General features: G+C 36.7%; 1 protein-coding gene across 1 annotated transcript in view; it reads left to right on the top strand.

Annotated features, from left to right (window-relative positions):
• Positions 1–20,287, top strand: part of LOC129375380 (nesprin-2-like) — a 110,245-nt gene that overhangs the window by 75,009 nt on the left and 14,949 nt on the right. Inside the window, exons 87-99 of the mRNA XM_055054413.1 lie at positions 1,682–1,864; positions 1,941–2,054; positions 2,140–2,294; positions 3,428–3,575; positions 3,877–3,971; positions 6,261–6,489; positions 6,594–6,791; positions 8,684–8,794; positions 10,090–10,245; positions 13,813–13,971; positions 14,632–14,798; positions 18,925–19,087; positions 19,856–20,046. Of these exons, the coding sequence (XP_054910388.1) occupies positions 1,682–1,864; positions 1,941–2,054; positions 2,140–2,294; positions 3,428–3,575; positions 3,877–3,971; positions 6,261–6,489; positions 6,594–6,791; positions 8,684–8,794; positions 10,090–10,245; positions 13,813–13,971; positions 14,632–14,798; positions 18,925–19,087; positions 19,856–20,046 (2,069 nt within the window). The remainder of the gene's footprint in view (positions 1–1,681; positions 1,865–1,940; positions 2,055–2,139; positions 2,295–3,427; positions 3,576–3,876; positions 3,972–6,260; positions 6,490–6,593; positions 6,792–8,683; positions 8,795–10,089; positions 10,246–13,812; positions 13,972–14,631; positions 14,799–18,924; positions 19,088–19,855; positions 20,047–20,287) is intronic.

Below are 20,287 nucleotides of genomic sequence, written 5' to 3'. Positions count from 1 at the left end.
TCAGACTTAAAGATGATCTATTATGTTTCCTTGAACAGGTGAGGACCGGTGACCTGTTACACAAACATGTTCATCAAATATTTTCCATAAAATCATCATTCTTAGATAATGAGATTTTAGTTTTGAACTTCTTTTATAATGAGCTGTTTAAGGGCATGAATTATGATGCTTTATGTCAGGATTTTTTTTTCCAGAGTGTTTTTCATTTTTTCAAGGCATAAGAAAAAAGGTGGGGAAGATGATTTTATTTTTCCTAAGTGATCAGTTGTAATTCTCTCCAAATACAAATTTATTTGGAAAAAACATCAGCAGTATTAGTCTGTAGGGGTTACTTGATGTGAATATTTTTTTTCCCTACAAGAGTAGAAGTAGAGACCGGATGTTCTGCCACATTGGAGTTACCAAAAAAAAAATCTTGCAGTTGTTTGCAGTGTATTGTATGAATCACTGGGTGCATTTATAACATAATATTTAAAACACAAGAAAATAGCTGTAATGACCGCTATGGATGAAAGGGTTAAAATAAGCTACTTCTGGCCTCCAACTTGACGTTCACACTCGCACTTGAAAATGGCTGCAAACAGATGCACAATGATACAAAAGTACATCTTTGAAAAGCATTTGTAGAGTCTCCAGCACAACCAACGAAAATTCAGCAAGTGGTTTCTGGATGGTGAGTCAACAACAAGTAAGTCACTTGTCTTTTTCAGCAGCCGTTGTGCAGCTGGAGCTCAGTTTGCGTTGCTGGGTAACGGGGCAGACAGCTCATTTTTCAGACACCAACCAACATTAACCAACAAAACTCAACAGGTTTTTTTTTTAAAGCGCTGGAGCTGTTTATAGAAGCAGTTGAAAGCCAAATGGAAGAAAGAAAACATGCAAAAAGGGAAATTTACACAATAGGTCTCCTTTGAAATGGAAGTTGCACACTGGCAGTCTCCTTAAAGATACATTTGATTTATTATTGTAGCCATAAGTTCACACAGAACAAAACTGTACTTGGTCCTGATATTAATTATCCTCTGGTACGTTAACCTAAAGTGCATTTCTATCCAGGTTTATTATTTCTGCTTAGAATTGGCAAGAAAATACACAATAAAGCACTGAAATCCTGAGCTTAAGTGCTGGAGTTTAACCAGGTTCACAAACCCTGTTTTTCAGCCTCTAAATGCATTTCTTTTTTTTTCTCTCTTTTCTTTTTTTTTTTTCAGAATCATTAGATTCCCTGCTTGACTCATCTGTTCCAGGTGCAGGTTCGGGGAGTCCATCCATTACGTTCCCTATTTAATTAAATGTTTTTCTCAATACCTGCTCTCCTATTCTTGGAAAGGAATGACGTTGCATGTACTTCTGTTGAGAAGTATGACTGAAGATCTGCTTCCAGTCAATGCACCTGACCTCCTCTCTAACCTGTTGCAAAACATCCTGATGACGTGTTGTTTTGCTCATTAGACCAGAGGAAAATGTTTTTATTTTTTTGGTTTCCATTCATAATGCCTCCTTAGTTCCTTTCTCTTCCAAAATACAGCGGAAAAGGCATTTTGTTGAAACTGCATAAATTGCGTTTTTCCACAGGACTAAAGAATCAATTTATTTGAATGAAACAAGTGGAAAGTGGCAATACACTGCATATGAAAGCCTGCTCCTGTTCCTCAGCTTTTCTCCTCTTCTCACAATCTAGAGGTTGCAGGATGCTGCTGATGAGCTGCAAAGTGATGCAGGAGATGTGCTGGCAGCATCCAAAGCTCTTGTTGGACGAGTCGAACCTTTATCTGCAAATTTAATCAAATCAGAAGCCAGGTTGTTGAGTCGCGATGTCCTGCTGCTGAACCAAGCTATAGTGGGAAAAAAGAGAAATCTGGAGGTGAGATGTTTTAAATTTGACACATACAGCAGGTTGTTTACCTTGGAGGTTGTTAAACATGACGTATTGTATTCAGGACGATTTGGAGCGAGAGAGACGATTTAAAGCTCAGCTGGAAGCACTTGAGGAACAGATGCAGAACTTGGTTTTTAAACTGCGTGGGGGCGCATGTGATGCAGACACTCTGGAGGTTTTGAACTCTCCTTCTACATACCTTTAACTAAACAAAAACAAGCATCATTTTTATAACTTTGTACTTTGTCTTAAACTCCCAGCAGGTTCTTCTGGATCTCAGTGACATGACTCCGTCACTGGTGGACGTTAAAGAGATGAGTGGCAACATAACCCTCAACAACGAGGAGATGGAGAGAGTTCAGTCCCTCAGCAGGCTGTGGGCAGAAACCGTTACAAAGGCAACAGATGAAAACATGTGAGACAGTTGATGTACAACATGTAATCATTGATATCTGGAATCCAAACTGTAAGGCAGATGAGACAATGCACTAGCTTTGAAAAACGGATAAGTTACCAGAAAACACAAAAGAAAATGAACTCAGAAAAAATATTAATAGCAAAGAAATATAGCATGAGAATTTTTATAAGAAGAAATCATTAAGTACTGCAAAAACACAAAATCTTACCAAGAATGTTTGGTTTAGTTTCTTATGCAAATATCTTAGTAAACTTGAAATAAGACAAACCAACTTAAAAGTAACTTTTTAGCAATTTACGGGAGCATGTTTTCAGCAAATAATTCCTTAATAATCATGAAAAAGTTACTAGTTCAATTGGCAGATTATTTCACTTATAACAAATCATTTCCACGTTATTGGAACTGGAACGTTATACTTAATTATTTACTTAAAACAAGCTCCTATTTCTTGCAGAAAAGCTACTTGTAAGTGAGTTTTGTCTTATTTCAAGTGAACCAAGATATTTTCACTACAAATTAGACCAAAAATAGATGGTAAGGTTTTGTGTATTTACTGTGCAATTAGAGCTTCAATTTGTCACAAATGTAATAATTCCTGGTCTTACATTTATCAGACAGAAGAAATGTTGTGTTGTGTCTTCATAGTCTTAGAAAATTCTCAGAAAAACTAAATTTACTGCAGATAAAACTGCACAACCTGAAAGAATCGGCATAAATGCAACATCTTGATGCATAAAAAGCATAAAAAACAAAGAAGCATCACTACTTTAACTTTAACACTACAATTCTTTAAATAATCCCCAGAGCTCTGGAAAAAATTGAGACACCACTTAAAATGATCAGTTTCTGTAATTTTACTTTTTAAAGATGTATGTTTGAGTAAAATGAACATTGTTCTTATTCATTTAGAAACAACGATACTAATGTTTTAACTCAGCGAGTTCAGAAATCCATATTTGGTGGAATAACCAGGAGGTTTTCAATTGAGTCTTAATTTTTTTCCAAAACTGGACAATGAATTTTCAATTTTTTACAATTGAACTTTTTTCCCTATCTGGATTTAAATGGAGTCTTAAAGACAGTGATTGACAGTTTGCCTCTAAAGTCTATGTTCTCTTCTTTTATTTCAGAGTTTTGCAAGATGAGCTTCAGAGCGGCTATAATTTTGAAGAAAAATGTGAAAAAGTGAAAACGATCCAGGAATACCTGCAGCAAGAATCAGTTTGCAGAAAAGATCTGAGTCACTCAAACCTTAAAGAGATGCTGGCTGTCAATCAGGTTTGGCAGATCTTACAAATTCATTCATTTCTTGAATTTTAATAATCTGAGGCTTTTCCAGGACATTCAACAAGTTTTCAAACATTATAGAAAGACCACAGAATAATTGAAATGCTAATATATTATCTCAGGAAACTGCAAGTTCAGCCTCAGAGAAAAATTACCTGTCCACAAACAAATAACTATTATGTCAAACTTCTGAACCATAACTTTTCACTGTGTAATCATGAGCTAATTTGATAAAACACCAGAGAAGAAGGAATGTTCTTTTATTCTTTAATCTAACAAATGTCTCCCACAGAAACTTCAGGTTCAGGTCATAAAGGGGCATCAGCTCCTCCAGAACCTCCTGTGTGACGCCTTCAACCTTATGGAAAAACAAACGGAGGACAAAAGGTGAGTAATGATGCAGGACATTTTAACAGATTTATGGTTTTTAACTGATTTAGGAATTAGGACATAGTGCACTGTAAAACATTTAAGGGTGGTTTAAGCTGCATTGAAAATGCAATTTAAGTCGACAAAAAAATTGTTTTGGTTTTAACTCAGAAATTAAAGTTCATGAAATTAATTTAACAAGAGAGCAGTAGACACAACTAAATGAGGCTCAAATGTTTTACAATGTTTCAAACGTTTATTCTACCACTTAAGGATTAAATTAATCATTTCATAAATAGAGCCATAATTCTATTACCTATAATTGATATATAATAGTCTTGATCAATCATTGACCCTTTGCACGTGACGTCACTGTTCGAAACTGGGCCCGCTCCGCCATGTTGGACGTTAAAGCTTCCAATACGCTCTTGTAAAGCCGTCAAAAAACGCACATCTGGTGACCTGATCTCTCTTTTTTATTTAGTTGATTTCGCAGTAAAAATGCTCACAGGGTGCTGCGCGGTCGGCTGCACAAACAGACAACGGTAGAAACCAAACTTGTCATTTTATTTAGTAACTTAATGAGGAAAGATGGCGGCGATGTGCGGCAGCCGTTAATCAAAACTACTGTTAGCCCTCGCTGTAACCGCGGATTTCCACCGAACACTTTTTTTTCAAGGTAAGAACATTAATGTTCATTTACTTTATAAGTATTTATGATGACAAATATCAAATATCGCATTATGGCGTCTCAGTAACTAACAATACCGCACCGTCATGTAGCCTAGCATGTGCAAAAGAACTGGTTAGCATCTCGTCTTTTGTAGTTTTAAGGCTGTTATGGTGTACAGGGAAGTTCACAGCCAAATTAGATTGACTCCAACAAGTAGAAGCCATGAATATACTGACAAAATTTTTTTGGAAAAACAATTTTATTTGCTGTGTTCGATACTCCCATCCCTCACTTCCGGCATCCATCACGATTCAGTGACGCGTGTGCAAAGGGTCAGCGTCAGTGTTTTCCAGTCGTTTTCCTGGTGAAGATGGTTTTATTAGCAAATATTTTAGACAGAGCTGTAATTTTCTCATGGTCATCATGTGACGAAAGGATCTCGCTTTGAGCTCCAGAGAGAGTCGGTCCAGTCTTGTCCAGATGTACTGCCTTGTCCTTGACGCGCACTGACAGCTTTTTGGTTTTGACTAAAAAGAAGAAAGTACTCTGCGTACAGAAGGGCTTTAGAATCTGCAGAATCAGCTGAGGTCAAAGGCATTTGCAACCGGCTGATTGATTACTTGTTCTTTGTGCCACATGGGTACAAAAACTGATTATTGGAGTCAGAATTCCTGCTTGTTGGTCTGAAATTAAATTTTTATACACTCAATGACGAGCACATATTATTTAATGTCATATTTTTGTGCGTTTACTTTTGGATTCATCAAGATTGTTGGAAAAGTTTAAGGAATTTGTTGTAAATCATTGCAAATACTTGATTGTCAATTTGGTGTCTTCAAGGTTCAGAAAAAGCTTGATTTCTGCATAGAAGCTTGATATGTAAAGCTGCAAAGTTTCATAATAAAGTGCAATTTACAGTTGAATTTTTTTTCAGAGATGCACAAAGTTATTTTTCTGTCATCAAAGTTAAATCAGACTAAACATTTCTTGATTTAGGTTAGTTGGAATTACCAAAATTATTACTATTGCTAAATGTCAGAAAACTTTGTCTATTTTATTTTTGAATATTTCTTATTCCTAATGGCTCAATTGAAGAGTGGAATTGAAATAAAGGTTGGCTTATATTTTATCGATTAAAGTCATTGAAATTGGGGGGATTTTTTTTGTGTGTTAAATTTGAATTTTGATATTTCCAAACATAAAATTTTGTTGTATTATAGTTTGCTTTGTCTCTGCTGTAGCATGTGGAATACTATCACAATACATTATTAATAACAGTAATAAATAATATCATATAACAGTGAATTGAAATTGTCTGTTTTTATCTCCAAAGTGGTGCTGGAAAAGTTTGAAAACTGACCTTGAAAAGTGCTTGAATTTGTGTGGAAACTCCATGTAAACAGTTTTTTCTGCTCTTATTATTTTGTTGTTTTATTTTATGATCATTCATTTAGGATCTGTTTCTTTCTCAGTAGCCTTTTTGTTCTCTTTCCAACAGAAGCATATTTACTATATTCCTGCTTTTATGATTTTTATTTTGTACAATGCCAAATTTTATGAATTTGTGTTGATTTCAGGTTTTTCTCCAAATAAAGTTGACAAACCTAAACATTATTTTCTTATTTCTTGCTCAGATCTGAGCTCACCGTTCAAGTGGCGTGTCTGAAGCAGAGCTGGGCCGATTCTGTGGCTCTCGCTGCACACAACTGGACCTCAACAAAGGAGCATGTGCAGCATTGGAGAATTTACCAACACGGTTTGAAATTTCTGAAGAAGCTGTTTAGAGAGGTGGACTCTCTCCTGCCCCCTAGTGGACCGGATCTTTACACGGTGCAGAAGCTGCAGAACTTAAACGTTTATGAGGTCAGTGCACTTGGTTGCAGATCAATATCAAATGTATTATTTTAATTATTTCATATGTTAATTAAATTTTTTGTCATTTTTCTTTTTTCTTTTTTTTTTTTAAGCTTATTGAAGAATCTCTAGATCTGCACTGCTATGTCTACGCCCGGACTATTGAAGCTGGGAAACACTTGTGCGAAATTGTTACAGAGTCAGAGAGTCGGACCCAACTGCAGTCAGAGCTTCAGGATTTACAGAAAGTCTGGGAGCGAACCACCTTACTGCAAAGAAAAAATAAAGATCTGCTTAATAACACTGTCCAGGTAACATCCTGTGCTTTTTATCTGCAACATTTTCACATCTGATGTTTAAAAGATGAGATCTACTCAAATCGAAACATGGAAAATAATTTCAAAGTTTTATTTGTAATATTTGTTTTTGTACACTGTTTGATTTTTCTTCCTGTTAAAAAGGAGTTTTACTTTCCACTGTTGCCACATGCATATTTGGTTTGAGAGATTGTTGCAACATTAACTACTAAATGCAAATACAATGTACCAATAATCAGAGATTATATCTTTAAGAATAAAAAAATCTGTACTTTCTACCATGAGGAATCATTTATATCTTTAATGTATTAAAATAGAGACTATTTAAGAGCAGGGAGTTTTAAAATGTTATGTTTTCATGGTTAGCAATGCAGAAATACCAGTTTTTATGAGTGTGTTTTTAAGAATCTTACCCGAGATTTTAAAAAGCTGGAAAATATTTTTAGTGGCAGATTGAAAGCTGGAAAAAAAGTAAAACGGCAATAAAAATCTGTTGAAATGCTTATTTTCCCTTTTTAATATTACAAAGTTTTGAGAAGTGAGAATGTAAATCAGGTGAGGTAAATTTTATTTCAGGAGTTTGGGGTAAAACATGTTTACAGACAAACATTTTTTTTATCTTAAATGCTAAATGTTGGCTCAATTACTGCTTTAACTATGTTATTGTTTCAGCAAATGGTCTTTTAAAAAAAAATCTGTATGTCCCAGTTAACTATTAATCAATTGCTAAATTAGTGGATGATTATTTAAAAAATCGATTAATAGAGATTCAAGTCAGTGCTAGTTTTGTAACAGATTTAATGCATAGGTTGCAGGTTTTAGAACAACAAAATGCAAAAAGGAAAATGTGCTGTCGTGGGGATTGTGTGACCTTAATCCAGGATATGATCTCACACACACACACACACACACACACACACACACACACACACACACACACACACACACACACACACAGACACACACACACAGGGTGCACAGCCCTGATCTCCTGCCAAGGGAGATCAAATCTCTTCCTGATCCACATCCTGAAACAGCTGGTTGCCAGTGTCATTCCATGACAGCGACACAGCATTGTGCTGGGAGACTCTCATCAGCATAAATCTAGAACAAGGGTGTTCAAAGTGGGGTGCAGGGGCTATTTGTGGCCGCTGTACTGATCTTGTGCGGCGCCCATGACAACATTTGAAAAGTAGATTAGGACAAAACCGTGACTTAAATTCAAATCTACTTATAAAAGTATTAGATGCAACACAATCGAAAAGATTTATACTTTGTTGTTATTGTGAAGTAGGTAAAAGAAATCACCATATTTTTGGTGATTTTAGTTTTAAAATTTCTATATTTTTTGTACTTTTGAGCTGATGCTTTGGGCCCAAATGGCATAAGATTTGGACGCCCCTGATCTGGAATGTTCCTCTTTCTTCATACAAGACGAAGCTCCACGATCTTGTTTCGATAACTTTAATGCAAGCATAGCTGACTTTTGCTGATACCTAGTAAGATCTTTATAATTTGTGATAAATTTAGCCCAAATATCTGCAGATTTTTAGTGGCAGTGGACAGAGAAATTTGAACTTTTACCACTTTAAGATGACCAGATGTAGAAAACGGCAAGACGTTTAAGAAATAATCGCAATCTAGGAAAAAAGGTCGACTTATCCTGTCTCACTAAAGAACTCTGGTTCTGTTCTTCTGACATAATCCCCTGTAGATAAACAGGCTGTGATTTCCTGTTTGGTGTTCTGTTTGTATTTGAAAAAGGAATAATTTTTCACCTACTGTTTCATTTTCTACCTATTGGACACATTCATTTAAACTTGTGAGGTATAAACATTGTAAAATCAACGTGTTGACGAGCATTTTTGAAATATTTTGCTTTACAGATGTGGTCTCAGTGTCAGAAAGCAGCAAGCAGCATCTCCTCTGAACTGGAGAAAGTTGACAATCTGCTTGCAGAAAGACCGGCAAACTCGGAGGAGGAGGCGCACATCCAGGTGAACAACTGACTCCACTTGACTTTTTAACAGAAAACTAATTAAAAGCATTATATATTTTACCTTCTATTTCACAAGTTTGTTCTGCTTCATCATCTCATATAAAATCCCAATAAAACACTGTTTTGATTTGAAAGTAAGAATGTTTTAGAATGTGCGGTAGGTAAGAAAATGATATTTCACTCATTTGTCTTTTTAAACTCAATATAATAACTTGACACAACAAAGTAACCTCTCTAAATTTTACAGAAAGTAATAAACAAATCTTTGGAGAGTAACTAGGAGAGTCGTTTATGTACAAGGGGGGAATTTTACCAGAACGTTTTTATGCAGAAAAGAGATAAATAAAAAAATATTCTCAGAATTATTGTGGCTTTGATAGTATTCCACATGACGTATTGCAATGCCACATCTCAAAATTTCAACATTTGTGTCTCATTGTCTTGAATCCATTTCTTGTATCTACATTTTCTGGATATACAAATAATTTTAAAGGAGACTGGGATGCAAAATTTACAATTTTCACATTTTTGTACTTCTAAAAAAACCCACCCACCTGTTTATTAAGCAAAATTTAATGAGTTTTAGTGTTTGGAAAATGAGATGATTGAAAAACCTTCCAAATGTAACATCACAAATAAGCAGGCGCTGCCCTGTTACCCAGCAACCCAAGCAAAGCCTGTCCCATCACCGAGCAGCGGACCTCCAGCATGTTTTGTCAGCTGGTTTTAAATCTGAAAGCGCTCTACAATAGGTGCTGGAAAAGAGAAGCATTTTGTTGTCGACTTACCCTTCAGAAACCACTTGCTGCATTCTTGCTGGTTGTGCAGGAGGCTCCATTTCTGCTTTTCAAATTTTGCATCGGTTTTTGGTCTTTTTCACATGAGAGTGTAAAAATTAAGTTGGGCCCAGCAGCTGCTGCCATGGATTTAAAGTGACAAGATGCCCTAAAACAGATCAAAATAGGCATTACTGAGACTAAAATTATTATCAAACTATAATTTTGTGAAAAATAATTTAGTGAACATGTAGATCTATGCTAAAGGAAGAATAGTAGGTCATTTTTAATTTGTGAGAAGTTTCCCACTCTAGAGCCTTTCAGTTAGCCCCCCTTCCTCTTATTTAATGCACTGATGCTTTCACTCCCCTCCCCCTTTATTACCCCTTTTACCCTCCCCCTGTCCCATCCACAGCCCTTTAATCTGGACAGTCAGGGCAAACCCAAGCCAGAGTAAAGCAGCAGCTTGCATGGCCGCCTGCTGACCGTGCTGCATGTTTCTGTGTGTGTTATGCAGGAGGCTGAGCTCTCTCTGCAGCGTTTGGCCGGCGGACTGAGGGAACTGGCCACCATGAAGACAGACCTGTCCCAGTACGTGGCGGCCAGTGACTCGGCGCTGCTGGAGCAGCAGCTGGAAATGCTCCACGCTCAATGGGAAGAGCTGTGCACCAAGGTGAGACCTAAACTAAAAGTTTTTTCAAATAGTTTGAGGTGGGTGAAGACGAACTAGGAGGGAGGAAGTTTCTGGTTTCTTGATGGCTGCACAAAGACAGAAAAACACACTCCCACACACACGTTGGTCACACTGATTTGTTTGATGAAAGAGACAAAGTGTGCTGGTCCTTGGAGGGAAACCAGCAGCTTACTTTTTAACAGTTTAGCTTCTGTAAAGGGGCCAGTTTCTCCTTTCGCGTCTGGTTAATATTAATTATAAATATAAATCTCCCTCATCGTGTCAGCATGTGAGAATATTTACTCCCTAATTCAAGCTGTTCATCATTCTTGCTTGCTAACCTGATGATTAGAATATTCTTTTTGGTAACTCCACACATTCCTACACATGTTTGGTCTTTAGAAACCAATGGTTAGTTAGCATGTTAGCCTAGGCTAATATAAGGTAATTTATGCTAGTGTTAATTGGGCTTTCAGTTAGTGAAGCTGCTTGCACCTGCTCTCCTGTTGGCAAAAGGTTTTCAGATTCAAGAGCTGGAAATGTTTTCAGTGTGTACTTCTTTCTGATAATGAATTGATTTGAGTTTTTTGGTTTTAAATGTGAATATAAATTCCTAAAATGCATATTTTTGGTCAAAATACCCAAGAGTAGTGGGTACTACTGCCAAATTATACTTATAGAGGCAACTTTTTTGAAAAAAAAAAAAGATTGTAGGACTATTTTTACTATGCTGTACATTACTTGAGTAATTTTACTATGAAGTATTTCTACTCTTAGTTAAGTAAAATTTCTGGATTTTCCACTCACTGAATGACAAATAAACTTGTTTTAACCAAAAATCCACCAGAAATACACACCTGCAATTTTGTTAAAGTTTCATAAGTTTTATATTTAAGCCTATCGCAATAACCAATTAATCCCATGATATATTAAAATGAGCTTAATAATTTCTATTTTGATTATAAATTTATTTGCAGGGGAGTTTTGTTTACAGAGAAATCATAATATGTTTTATTTATGGTTTTGGTCCAGATTGTTTTCATTGATTGTTTTTTGTTTTTTTTGGATATTCAAAATGTCTTCCAGTTTCAGTGTGGAGCATTTTATACAAAATGAAAGTTTACATTTTAAAATAAAAGTTATTGAAACTCATCATTAAGACAGCAGACTTGCATTATTGCGCCATTATTATATTAGTTGATTGGTAAAATGTTTTATCGTTTGTAATTATCTTGTTTTTGTGAATTATTTTCATTAAATCCTTAAAATATCAATATTTCCACTTATTTTTATATTTTGGTCCGTCTGATTATGTAATTTTTAAATATTAATTGATTGAATTTGATCAGTTCTCAGTACTTGAGTTTGTTTTGTTTTTTTGCCAAATGCTTTATTTTCATTCTAGAACACAGGCTTCAAACTCGAGGCCTGTGGGCCAAATCCGGCCCTCCATAACGTTTTATGTGGCCCTCGAGATTGTAGACTAAACCCTAAGTGTGTTTAAATATCATCTTATAAATCAAATCAATGCAGCTTTTGTCGGTTTACTGCCAAATTATATCAATCAGTCTCCAGTTTCTTGATAATTATCGTGGAAATTCACACAAAATAAACAAATTCCACATTTCTTAATGCTAATACATAATTTGGAGTTTATTGCAGATTTTTCTCAAAAATTGTCAAAAACTTTCTTACTTGTCCTAAACAGCTGCCTCAGCCTTAATTGATGTCAGATTATAGTCCATAATCTGTGGTTAACGAGTGATGAAAAGTCACATTTATCGTCATAAATAAGCACAAATATTTCCAAATCGAGGACTTTAATTTTTATTGGAAAAAATAACAAATAGAATCACAAAGTCTTGGAGGGACAATATTTAATTTTAAGAAGTTATTGATATTTGTGAACAGGTTTTATCATTACATTCTGGCACAACCGGCCCTTTAAGAGCATTTACAATCTGGATTTGGCCCAAAACAAAAATGAGTCCGACTCCCCTCATGCTTACGTTTTACATTTACTTATGTGAAAATATGTTGAAATAGTGCTAAGTTTAGGCTAAAACAGTTTATGCGTTCAAATATTTCAATCTTTTTTTTTTAAAGATTGCTCACCGAACTGTTGAGCTTCAGTTTGTGAAGTTGTGCTACTTATTAAGTCACCACCTTATTAAAATCAAGCAATTTTTTGTAATTCTTCATGACATACAATCATGAGTCTGGTTAACAGGTTGCAGATTTTGTAGGTGGGGGTTTGGTGAGCAGATGGCCTGGCCGGCCTACGGGAGGTGCAGGGACTTGCTCTATTGTTCCCAAGGCGACACTCAGTCCTCACAGGGTGACTGCGGCGCTCAATGCATCCCCGATTCTTCACACTGCAGCGGGACCATCTGCGTCTGTGCATTAATACCAAAGCAGGGCTCTTTTTAATAGCATAAATGTAGATGATCAGTCAAATAGATCATAAGCCCTGAAACATCTAAAAGATGATCTGCCCCCTCCCCGGGTTTGTTTTGGGCTGTTCTGCTAGTATTAAGCTGTCATTAGGAAAATGGACCTTGTTAATTTGAGCGAATAGCTGCACTCTCCTGAGTGTTTCTCTCATTTCAGTTGATTACTAAATCAGAGTAAACACATGTGAGCACATTTAATATTCTGATTCTTGGTTATTTTGTTATTTTTTTACAGCTCAATGCTTGGATTTCTAATGCTTTGTCTGTGCATTATATTTGGGTCACTTTGTTTCCTGAATGCATACCAGTGTATCACAACAAAGTGTCCTGCTGCAGACTCAAATTCATTGAGGGCTTTGGCACTTCTCCTTTCACCGTTAGGTTTGTACAGGACTAACTGTACTGGTTAGTCCTGCAATAAAAATTTGGGGGAAATAAATGTAAAATACTGTATTTTATGATCTAAATATGTGGTTTTCCACATATTTCCCTCTTAATTTTTGGAAAAAATTAAGAGGGTGGGGTTGATTGATTTCTGAACTTGTCCTGAGTTAAAACATCAGTATTGTTTCTAAATTAATATGAACTTGTTTTCTTTGCATTATTTGAGGTCTGAAAACACTGCATTTTTTTTCATTTGTCATTTTCTGCAAATAAATACAAAATTTTTCCTTGGAATATCAGAGACATGTTGCAGTAAGTAGTCCATAGAATAAAAGAACAATGTTCATTTTACTCAAACATACACCTATAAAAAGTAAAATCAGAGATGCTGATCGTTTTAAATGGTTTCTGAATTTTTTCCAGAGCTGTGAGATTGTTAATCCTGGTGCACTTTAAAACTCACCCAGTTATATTTAATGAGTTGAATCCAGTTTTTAAATTTGGAAAATAATTTCCTTTGGATGTTTTAAGGTGTTTATGAGCATTAAAAACAAGAAAAGATGTAAAAATATGTATATTTGGAATACATTGTTGACAGTTCAAGTTGTTATCTAGTGTGGAAAAATAAAGATTCTTGGCTTTCTTTGTGAAAACTAATTTTTTGTTAAAGCTGACATTTAACAAACTGCTTATCAAACACTAAATGTCGTTATTATTGTATTTCCGCCAGGTGTCCTTACGCAGACAGGAAATTGCCGACCGCCTGAATGCCTGGACCATTTTCAATGATAAAAACAAAGAGTTCTGTGATTGGCTGACTCAGATGGAGAACAAGGTGTGCCACAGCGCAGATCTGAGCATCGAGGAAATGGTGGAGAAACTAAAAAAGGTATTAAGTCATGGCAATTTTATACCATTATTTATCAAAAGAACCTCAGATAAGAGACAGAAACCTTGAATTTGATTACAATATCTTTATTAAAAACACATAAAGCCAAGTTGCAGGTAAATTGCAGAATAAACTAAGCAGATTCAATGAAAGGAACTTTTAACAACTCTTATTCTTTAAAAGTAAAATTTTTTACTGTTTGCAATGTGGAATTTATTGAGGTCCTCCTGAAAAATTGACCTGCTTTGGTAAAACGTAAACAGAATCTGTCCTAAATGTGCATACTGTTTATAATAATATAGTTTTGTAGCAAGTCTGTTGCAGCTGAACACAAAATCTTACAAAGTATTTTTGGTCTGATTTCTAGTGCAAACATCTTAGTAAACTTGAAATGAAACAAAATTAACTTCAAGGTAACTTTCTAGCAAAATATAGGAGCTTGTTTTAAGTGAATAATTCCTGAATATTGATATAAAAGTATGACCTTATCTCAAGTGTAATAAGATTTTTGCACTAGAAACCAGACCATAAGCCGCATGGTTCAAAGCGTGGGGAAAAACGTAGCGGCTTGTACTCTGAAAAATACGGTCTGTGTCTATATGAAACCTGTCTGCATCAACACGGCGTTCATGTAGCTGTGTGGCCGTCATGTATCCACAGGACTGCATGGAGGAAATCAACCTGTTCAGTGAGAACAAGAGCCATCTGAAGCAGCTGGGGGAGCAGCTGCTGTTCGCCAGCGACCAGGCCAAGCAGACCCAGGTGCGCGGCTCGCTACAGGAAGTCAATCAGCGATGGAACAATCTCTTTCAGCACATCGAAGCCAGGTGAGAGCCGTCGCAGCATCTGCTCAGCAGGATTTGGGGTGTTTATATCAACTAAGCACTTCCCAAAACACTCTTTATGCCGTTCTGTGAGCACTTTGCAGAGACAAATAGAAAGATGTTGGCAGGGTTGCAAGTCAAATTGTGTTTGTGTGGCGACATGAATCAGACTCTTAAGTACCGCTCTCAAAATTTACATCATTATCCTGTCGGAACAAACACCTTTCAGGGCAAAGCCACTCTGCTGCAAAAAGCATAATTAAGTTCTGTGAAGCTTCAACCAGATTCTTGGAAGTAAACAATAGCTTCTTAGGGTTTCCATCCACCTGCTGTTGTAAGCTGTGCCTAGCAGCTGTCTGGAAAACCTCTCATGTATGGACTGCAGAGGTTAAGCTCCTGTGTTGTTAAACTGTTGCTACCCCCCGTCAAACAGATGGGCAATCCTGTGGACAAGCAGGAGATACGAACCCTACACACCCAAGCTTCTTCCCCCTCTGCCAGAAGAAGGGGGTAGTTTGGGCTGTCGGAGGGCTCAGACAGGACCATATGTCCCCTGGTGCGCTCTGCCTGGGCCCACTTCCTGTAGCGTGTCAAACTCATTTTGTTTTGGGCCAAATCAAGATCATGAATGCTCTTAAAGGGCCTGTTTTGCCACGAAGGTAGCTGGTAGTAAACATCCCTGTTTTTGTCATAACGATACTTACTGATAGCTTTGTGCTGTCGACTCAGGGCTTAGCACACTCAGATTCATCACAACTTTTTCAGGTTGTTAAACGAGACAAAAGCCTCGTTTGGATGTAAGATGCGCTTTAAGCGGCTCTATATTCATTTTGAATTCTAAACACTCGACAAGCTTTTTAAGTTATCGTCTTAATAGCGCTCATTCAGCCGGGGTGCGTAATGGAGCAGCAACATGATTTAATGTTTGAAGAGCAACAGACTGTGCTTCTGTACAAACATTTTTCTGTTTGTTCAGAGGAATGAAATGTTTCACGTTTTATTTTTCTATTCAGCAACTTGAGCGGTTCCTGTTTTGTTATATTTTATAAGATTTAATAATGTGAGAAAACCACAATGTCCTGGTTATTCAGTCATACAGCTAATGCTATTATTTTCTTAAAGTAAACATTTAGTGAAAAATTTAGCCCTTCATGTTATGGAAAGACAGTTGATACAAGTGAAAACTTTGTTGTTTTTTTTTTAAGAAAATGGCCGCTTATAAATGAATCATTAGTCGATCGATAAGATCAATCAACTTTAGATGAACTCAAGTTGTAGCAGTAAAATTGAGCTCATATTTCAATCAAAGCAAAGATATGCAGTTAAAGAAGAATTACTTCATAATTGGAGGCAGCAACTTTTTCAGGTTGTTGATAAATAAAATCCTCATTTAAAAGCTGCTTTTTAAAGTGTATATAAAAAAAGTCAAAACCAGACCAATATGTTTTCACTGCACTGTATGTTTTAATACTGAAAATAAAGTCCTTACAGTCACATCAACATGGTTTATTATGGCAATAACTCTGAAATACTGAAGGACCGTGTGATAAATTTGCAGCTGAAGTTGGCAAACAATCTTACTTGAGGGAGAAGAAAGAAATAAGATTTGTTTCCATGACTCTTTTTAATTATGCTGTCTGTAGTTAATTTCAATGCAAGCAATATAAATGAACAAAGCAGATTTTCGCTGAACAGCTCCATAAATACAGTGACAGGAATAAATGTCAGCTGGAGTTTTATCTCTTTGTAACTTCGGGCCCTCCTATGGTCAGCTGCACTTTGTTATCTCGGCTCTCAAGCCATATATCCTCATCCTTGGCTCTTTTCTGCTTCATTTTCTCTATCCATTCTGTTCATGCCCTCTTCCTGAGCGAGCCCCTGCCCAGGTTTTTCTGTCTTTGTCTGGTCTCCACATGAAGCTGCTGGCCTTTGTCAGGCTGTCAGTGGAGAGGGAGGTGGAGGGAGAAAGAGGCTTGTTAGTGGAGCAGGATGGTTGCATCTGCAACAGCACTCCAATAACTTACACTGTGTTGCGGATTAGATGCATCACTACACCCCCTAATCCTTCCTGTTAATGGTCATTAGTCCCATACATCATAAACCAACCACACAATCGCTGGGATTCACACACGTGACCCGGATGATGCGCAAAATTCAGATGGGGGTCAGGAAGTGGATTTCTCCTTTTCGAAACAAAGCAAAATAGATCACAGGGAGTAGATAATGCCCTGAATGGGCTGGAACTGATGAGGTATCTTGAAAAAATACATCTATATTTAGAATATGATCCATATTATCTCAGTAAATAAAGACTTGTCATATGATGTTGAGGATTTACCAGGCATCGAGGCGACTGACGTAACTAACTAACTGGTTAGTTAGACCTCATATTATACAATCAGCCAGAAGAAAGTTTTCAAAAACCTGGAGAACACAGTCATTTAGTTTCAGGTTGGGTCAAATTTAGGATCTACTTGTAAATAATTTATTTCTCTTCCCGAAACCCAAATTCATGCTGGGGTTGTATTTTGATGTTCTGCATTTCTACAATGTAGGTCAACCATTTGGTTCTACAGAAAGCCCCTTAAAACATGGTTCAACCAAAAATAATATATCACCTTGCATATGAATGCTTGGCTTTCTCAGTAACTCTTCAATAAAATAACTGAAAATACAATTTAAACGATGCGATCGTTACCTGTCAGAAATTGTGAACTCTGGCAGTGTTAGTTTCCGCACTTCCTGTTTTAGATTGTTGATCCACTTTCCTCGTCTTTTTTTGGTAAATTTAAAAAAAATTAACTCCCTTTTGACCAACACCCTTTAAAACATGAACATAACGTTTAGCGTTCTATTAAATCACTATTATTTACTTTAATGAATGTCAATCAAAACTCAGCAACTCTGACTTTGTTTTGAACTCTTACACCAAAGCTGGCAGAAAGTGTCAGCTACTGTTGTTATTTTCTCATCAGGAATGGAAAAGGGTGGAAAAATGTCTAATCTTCTTAAATCATTTTCTTGGTTTGAAGTAGTTTGGAAAATTCCAGTTTCTATTTAAATGCTGAATCAATCTCTGTGTCTTTCTCTACTACACAAATTTTACTTTGTGATCCGTTTTGCCCACAGGAAGAAACGAGACAAAGCTCGTCAATGTTAGCCTTTACAGGAGTCTTAGTGTCTCGGTGAAAACACATTAGGACTGTGATGTCATCATGTTTTCAGAGCTGAAGCTCACATTACACGCAGAGGAAGTTGGAACTCTGTCGTTTGTTCTTCTGTCCGACGTTCTGCAGAAAGCGTCTTCCTGCCCGGCTGGACGTCCGCAGGGGAAAACGATCAAACGGGGGAATTGACTCGAACTCCAAAAACGGGGCACACTTCAGCCTTTTAAGCCTCCAGAAAGCGTTTATTGTCTTGTGCGTTGCCATGACAGCAGCTAGTGTGGCGCTTTGTGTGCGACAAAGTGAAAGATACCAGAGAAGTTTTTATGTTTGCAAAAAGCTTCCTCTCTTTTTCAGCAGTACATTATTTTTCACTTTATTTTCCCTTTCTCATTATTTTGTTCTTTTTCATTTCTACTTTAGTTTTTCTTTTTCTGTTATTCAGTTCTTTAGTTGTCCTTCACATTCTGTTTAGCCTTTCTCTCTTCCTTTCTCCCTTCCTTTCTTCCTTCCTTCTTTCTTTTTTCTTTCTTTCTTTCTCTCTCTCTTTCTTTCTTTAATTTTTCTCTCTTTCTCTCCCTTCCTTCCTTCTTCCCTTCCTTCCTTCCCCATGTTTCCTTACTTCAGTTTCTCCTGTTGGCTTGTTTTTTCTTTGGACTTTCATGCCTTTTTTCTTTTTCAGTATTTTTTCTTCTCATTTCTGTTTTATTTATTAATTGTATTACTTTTTTCTTTTTATTCTGGCCTAGCACTTTCTTAAAAATATTTCAGAATATTTTCATTTCCAAAAAAAAGCAACAAATAATCAATTGCTCTCCGAACAACTGCATCTCTTTCTCTCTCTAATACATTAATAAATTAGTCATTAATTGAGTTTTGGTCACTCAGTCAATAACCATTTAAGGTTTGATGAATAATAAAAGTTACTAACTGGGCAACTGTGTCTATTTCAACATCTTTTTAAGGGTGAGGAAGCTGAAGGAGACTCTGGTGACGGTGCAGCAGCTGGATAAAAACATGAGCAACCTTCGCTCCTGGCTTTCTCGCATCGAGGCTGAGCTTTCCCGGCCGATCACCTACAGTGTCTGTCATGAGAATGAGATCCAGAAGAGGCTCGCCGAACACCAGGTAAATTTCATCTCCTGCCATGTTGGTTGAGGTTATATTTACCTTTTTGGATTTTGTTTCACTTCCTAAATATCTTATTTTTCTCGCTTTCAACCCCCCACCTTGCATCTTTAGTATTTAGTATTAAAATAATTTCTAAATTTTCTCACACTTTGCTGCTCAGTTTTTCTCTGTTTAGCATTAATAATTCTCATTTTTTGTTTGCTTAATGTTAGGAGATGTGGTTTCATTGTTCTTCGGCCAAATGTGGTCCGTCGTAGCTTTTAATGTGGCCCTCTAGACTCCAAATTACATCAATACATCTCTCCAGTTTTCACTAATCTGAAAGATTCACACAAAATCAACAAATCCCCGCATTTGTTCTGATTTTTCTAAATTTTCTCACAATGAACAACATGCTGCGTCAGCCTTACTTGATGTCAAGTTACAGTCTGATTGATAAGATGAGTAATAAAAAGACATACATCAGCACAAATATAGCAAAAATTTCCTACAAATATTTCTAAATTATCATCACAAAATCCATGATTTTAATTGGTAAAAAACACAAATAAAAATCTGGAAATCCTGGAGGAACTGATCAGTGTGAAAATATGTCCAAAATTAAATTTTAAAAAGCACAAACAGATATTTCTTTATGTTTTTTCAACAGTTTAATTGGTTTGATCAATATATTCTGATCAAGCTTGAATGCTTGAGGAACATTCAAATGTTTGATATGACTGCTGAATTAATCCATGAGGTCTGGTTGGTTTGGCGTCTGTGCAGGACCTGCAGAGGGACATGGAGCAGCACACCGAAGGCGTTGCGTCCGTCCTCAGCCTGTGCGACGTTCTGCTGCAGGATGAGGACGCAGCAGGCGGCTCCGAGACGGAGAGCGACTCCCTGCAGGAAACCAGCCGCAGCCTGGACCAACGCTGGAGAACCATCTGTGCCCTGGCTCTGGATAGAAGACTCAGGTAAGTACAGTTATGCTACTTAAGGTGCATTCACACCAAACTTTTTAGTCTGGTTTAATTCAGCTGTTGTTTGTTTGGCTAGAAAGCCTGGTTTGTTTGGGGAGGTCTGTATTTGTTATTGAATTCTGAGTCTCAGTTTGGTTGAAGTGAACTCTGGAGCGGTTTGAATAAATATGTGAATTTATTTTGGTCCGCTCCAAGAGCATGGAGCAGTGCCCCCACTGGTGAGGAGAGGAACATG

This window comes from Poeciliopsis prolifica, unplaced genomic scaffold, assembly GCF_027474105.1.
Source record: "Poeciliopsis prolifica strain line A6 unplaced genomic scaffold, Auburn_PproV2 SCAFFOLD039, whole genome shotgun sequence".
Classification (NCBI taxonomy): domain Eukaryota; kingdom Metazoa; phylum Chordata; class Actinopteri; order Cyprinodontiformes; family Poeciliidae; genus Poeciliopsis; species Poeciliopsis prolifica.
This window is presented reverse-complemented; position numbering and strand designations above follow the sequence as displayed.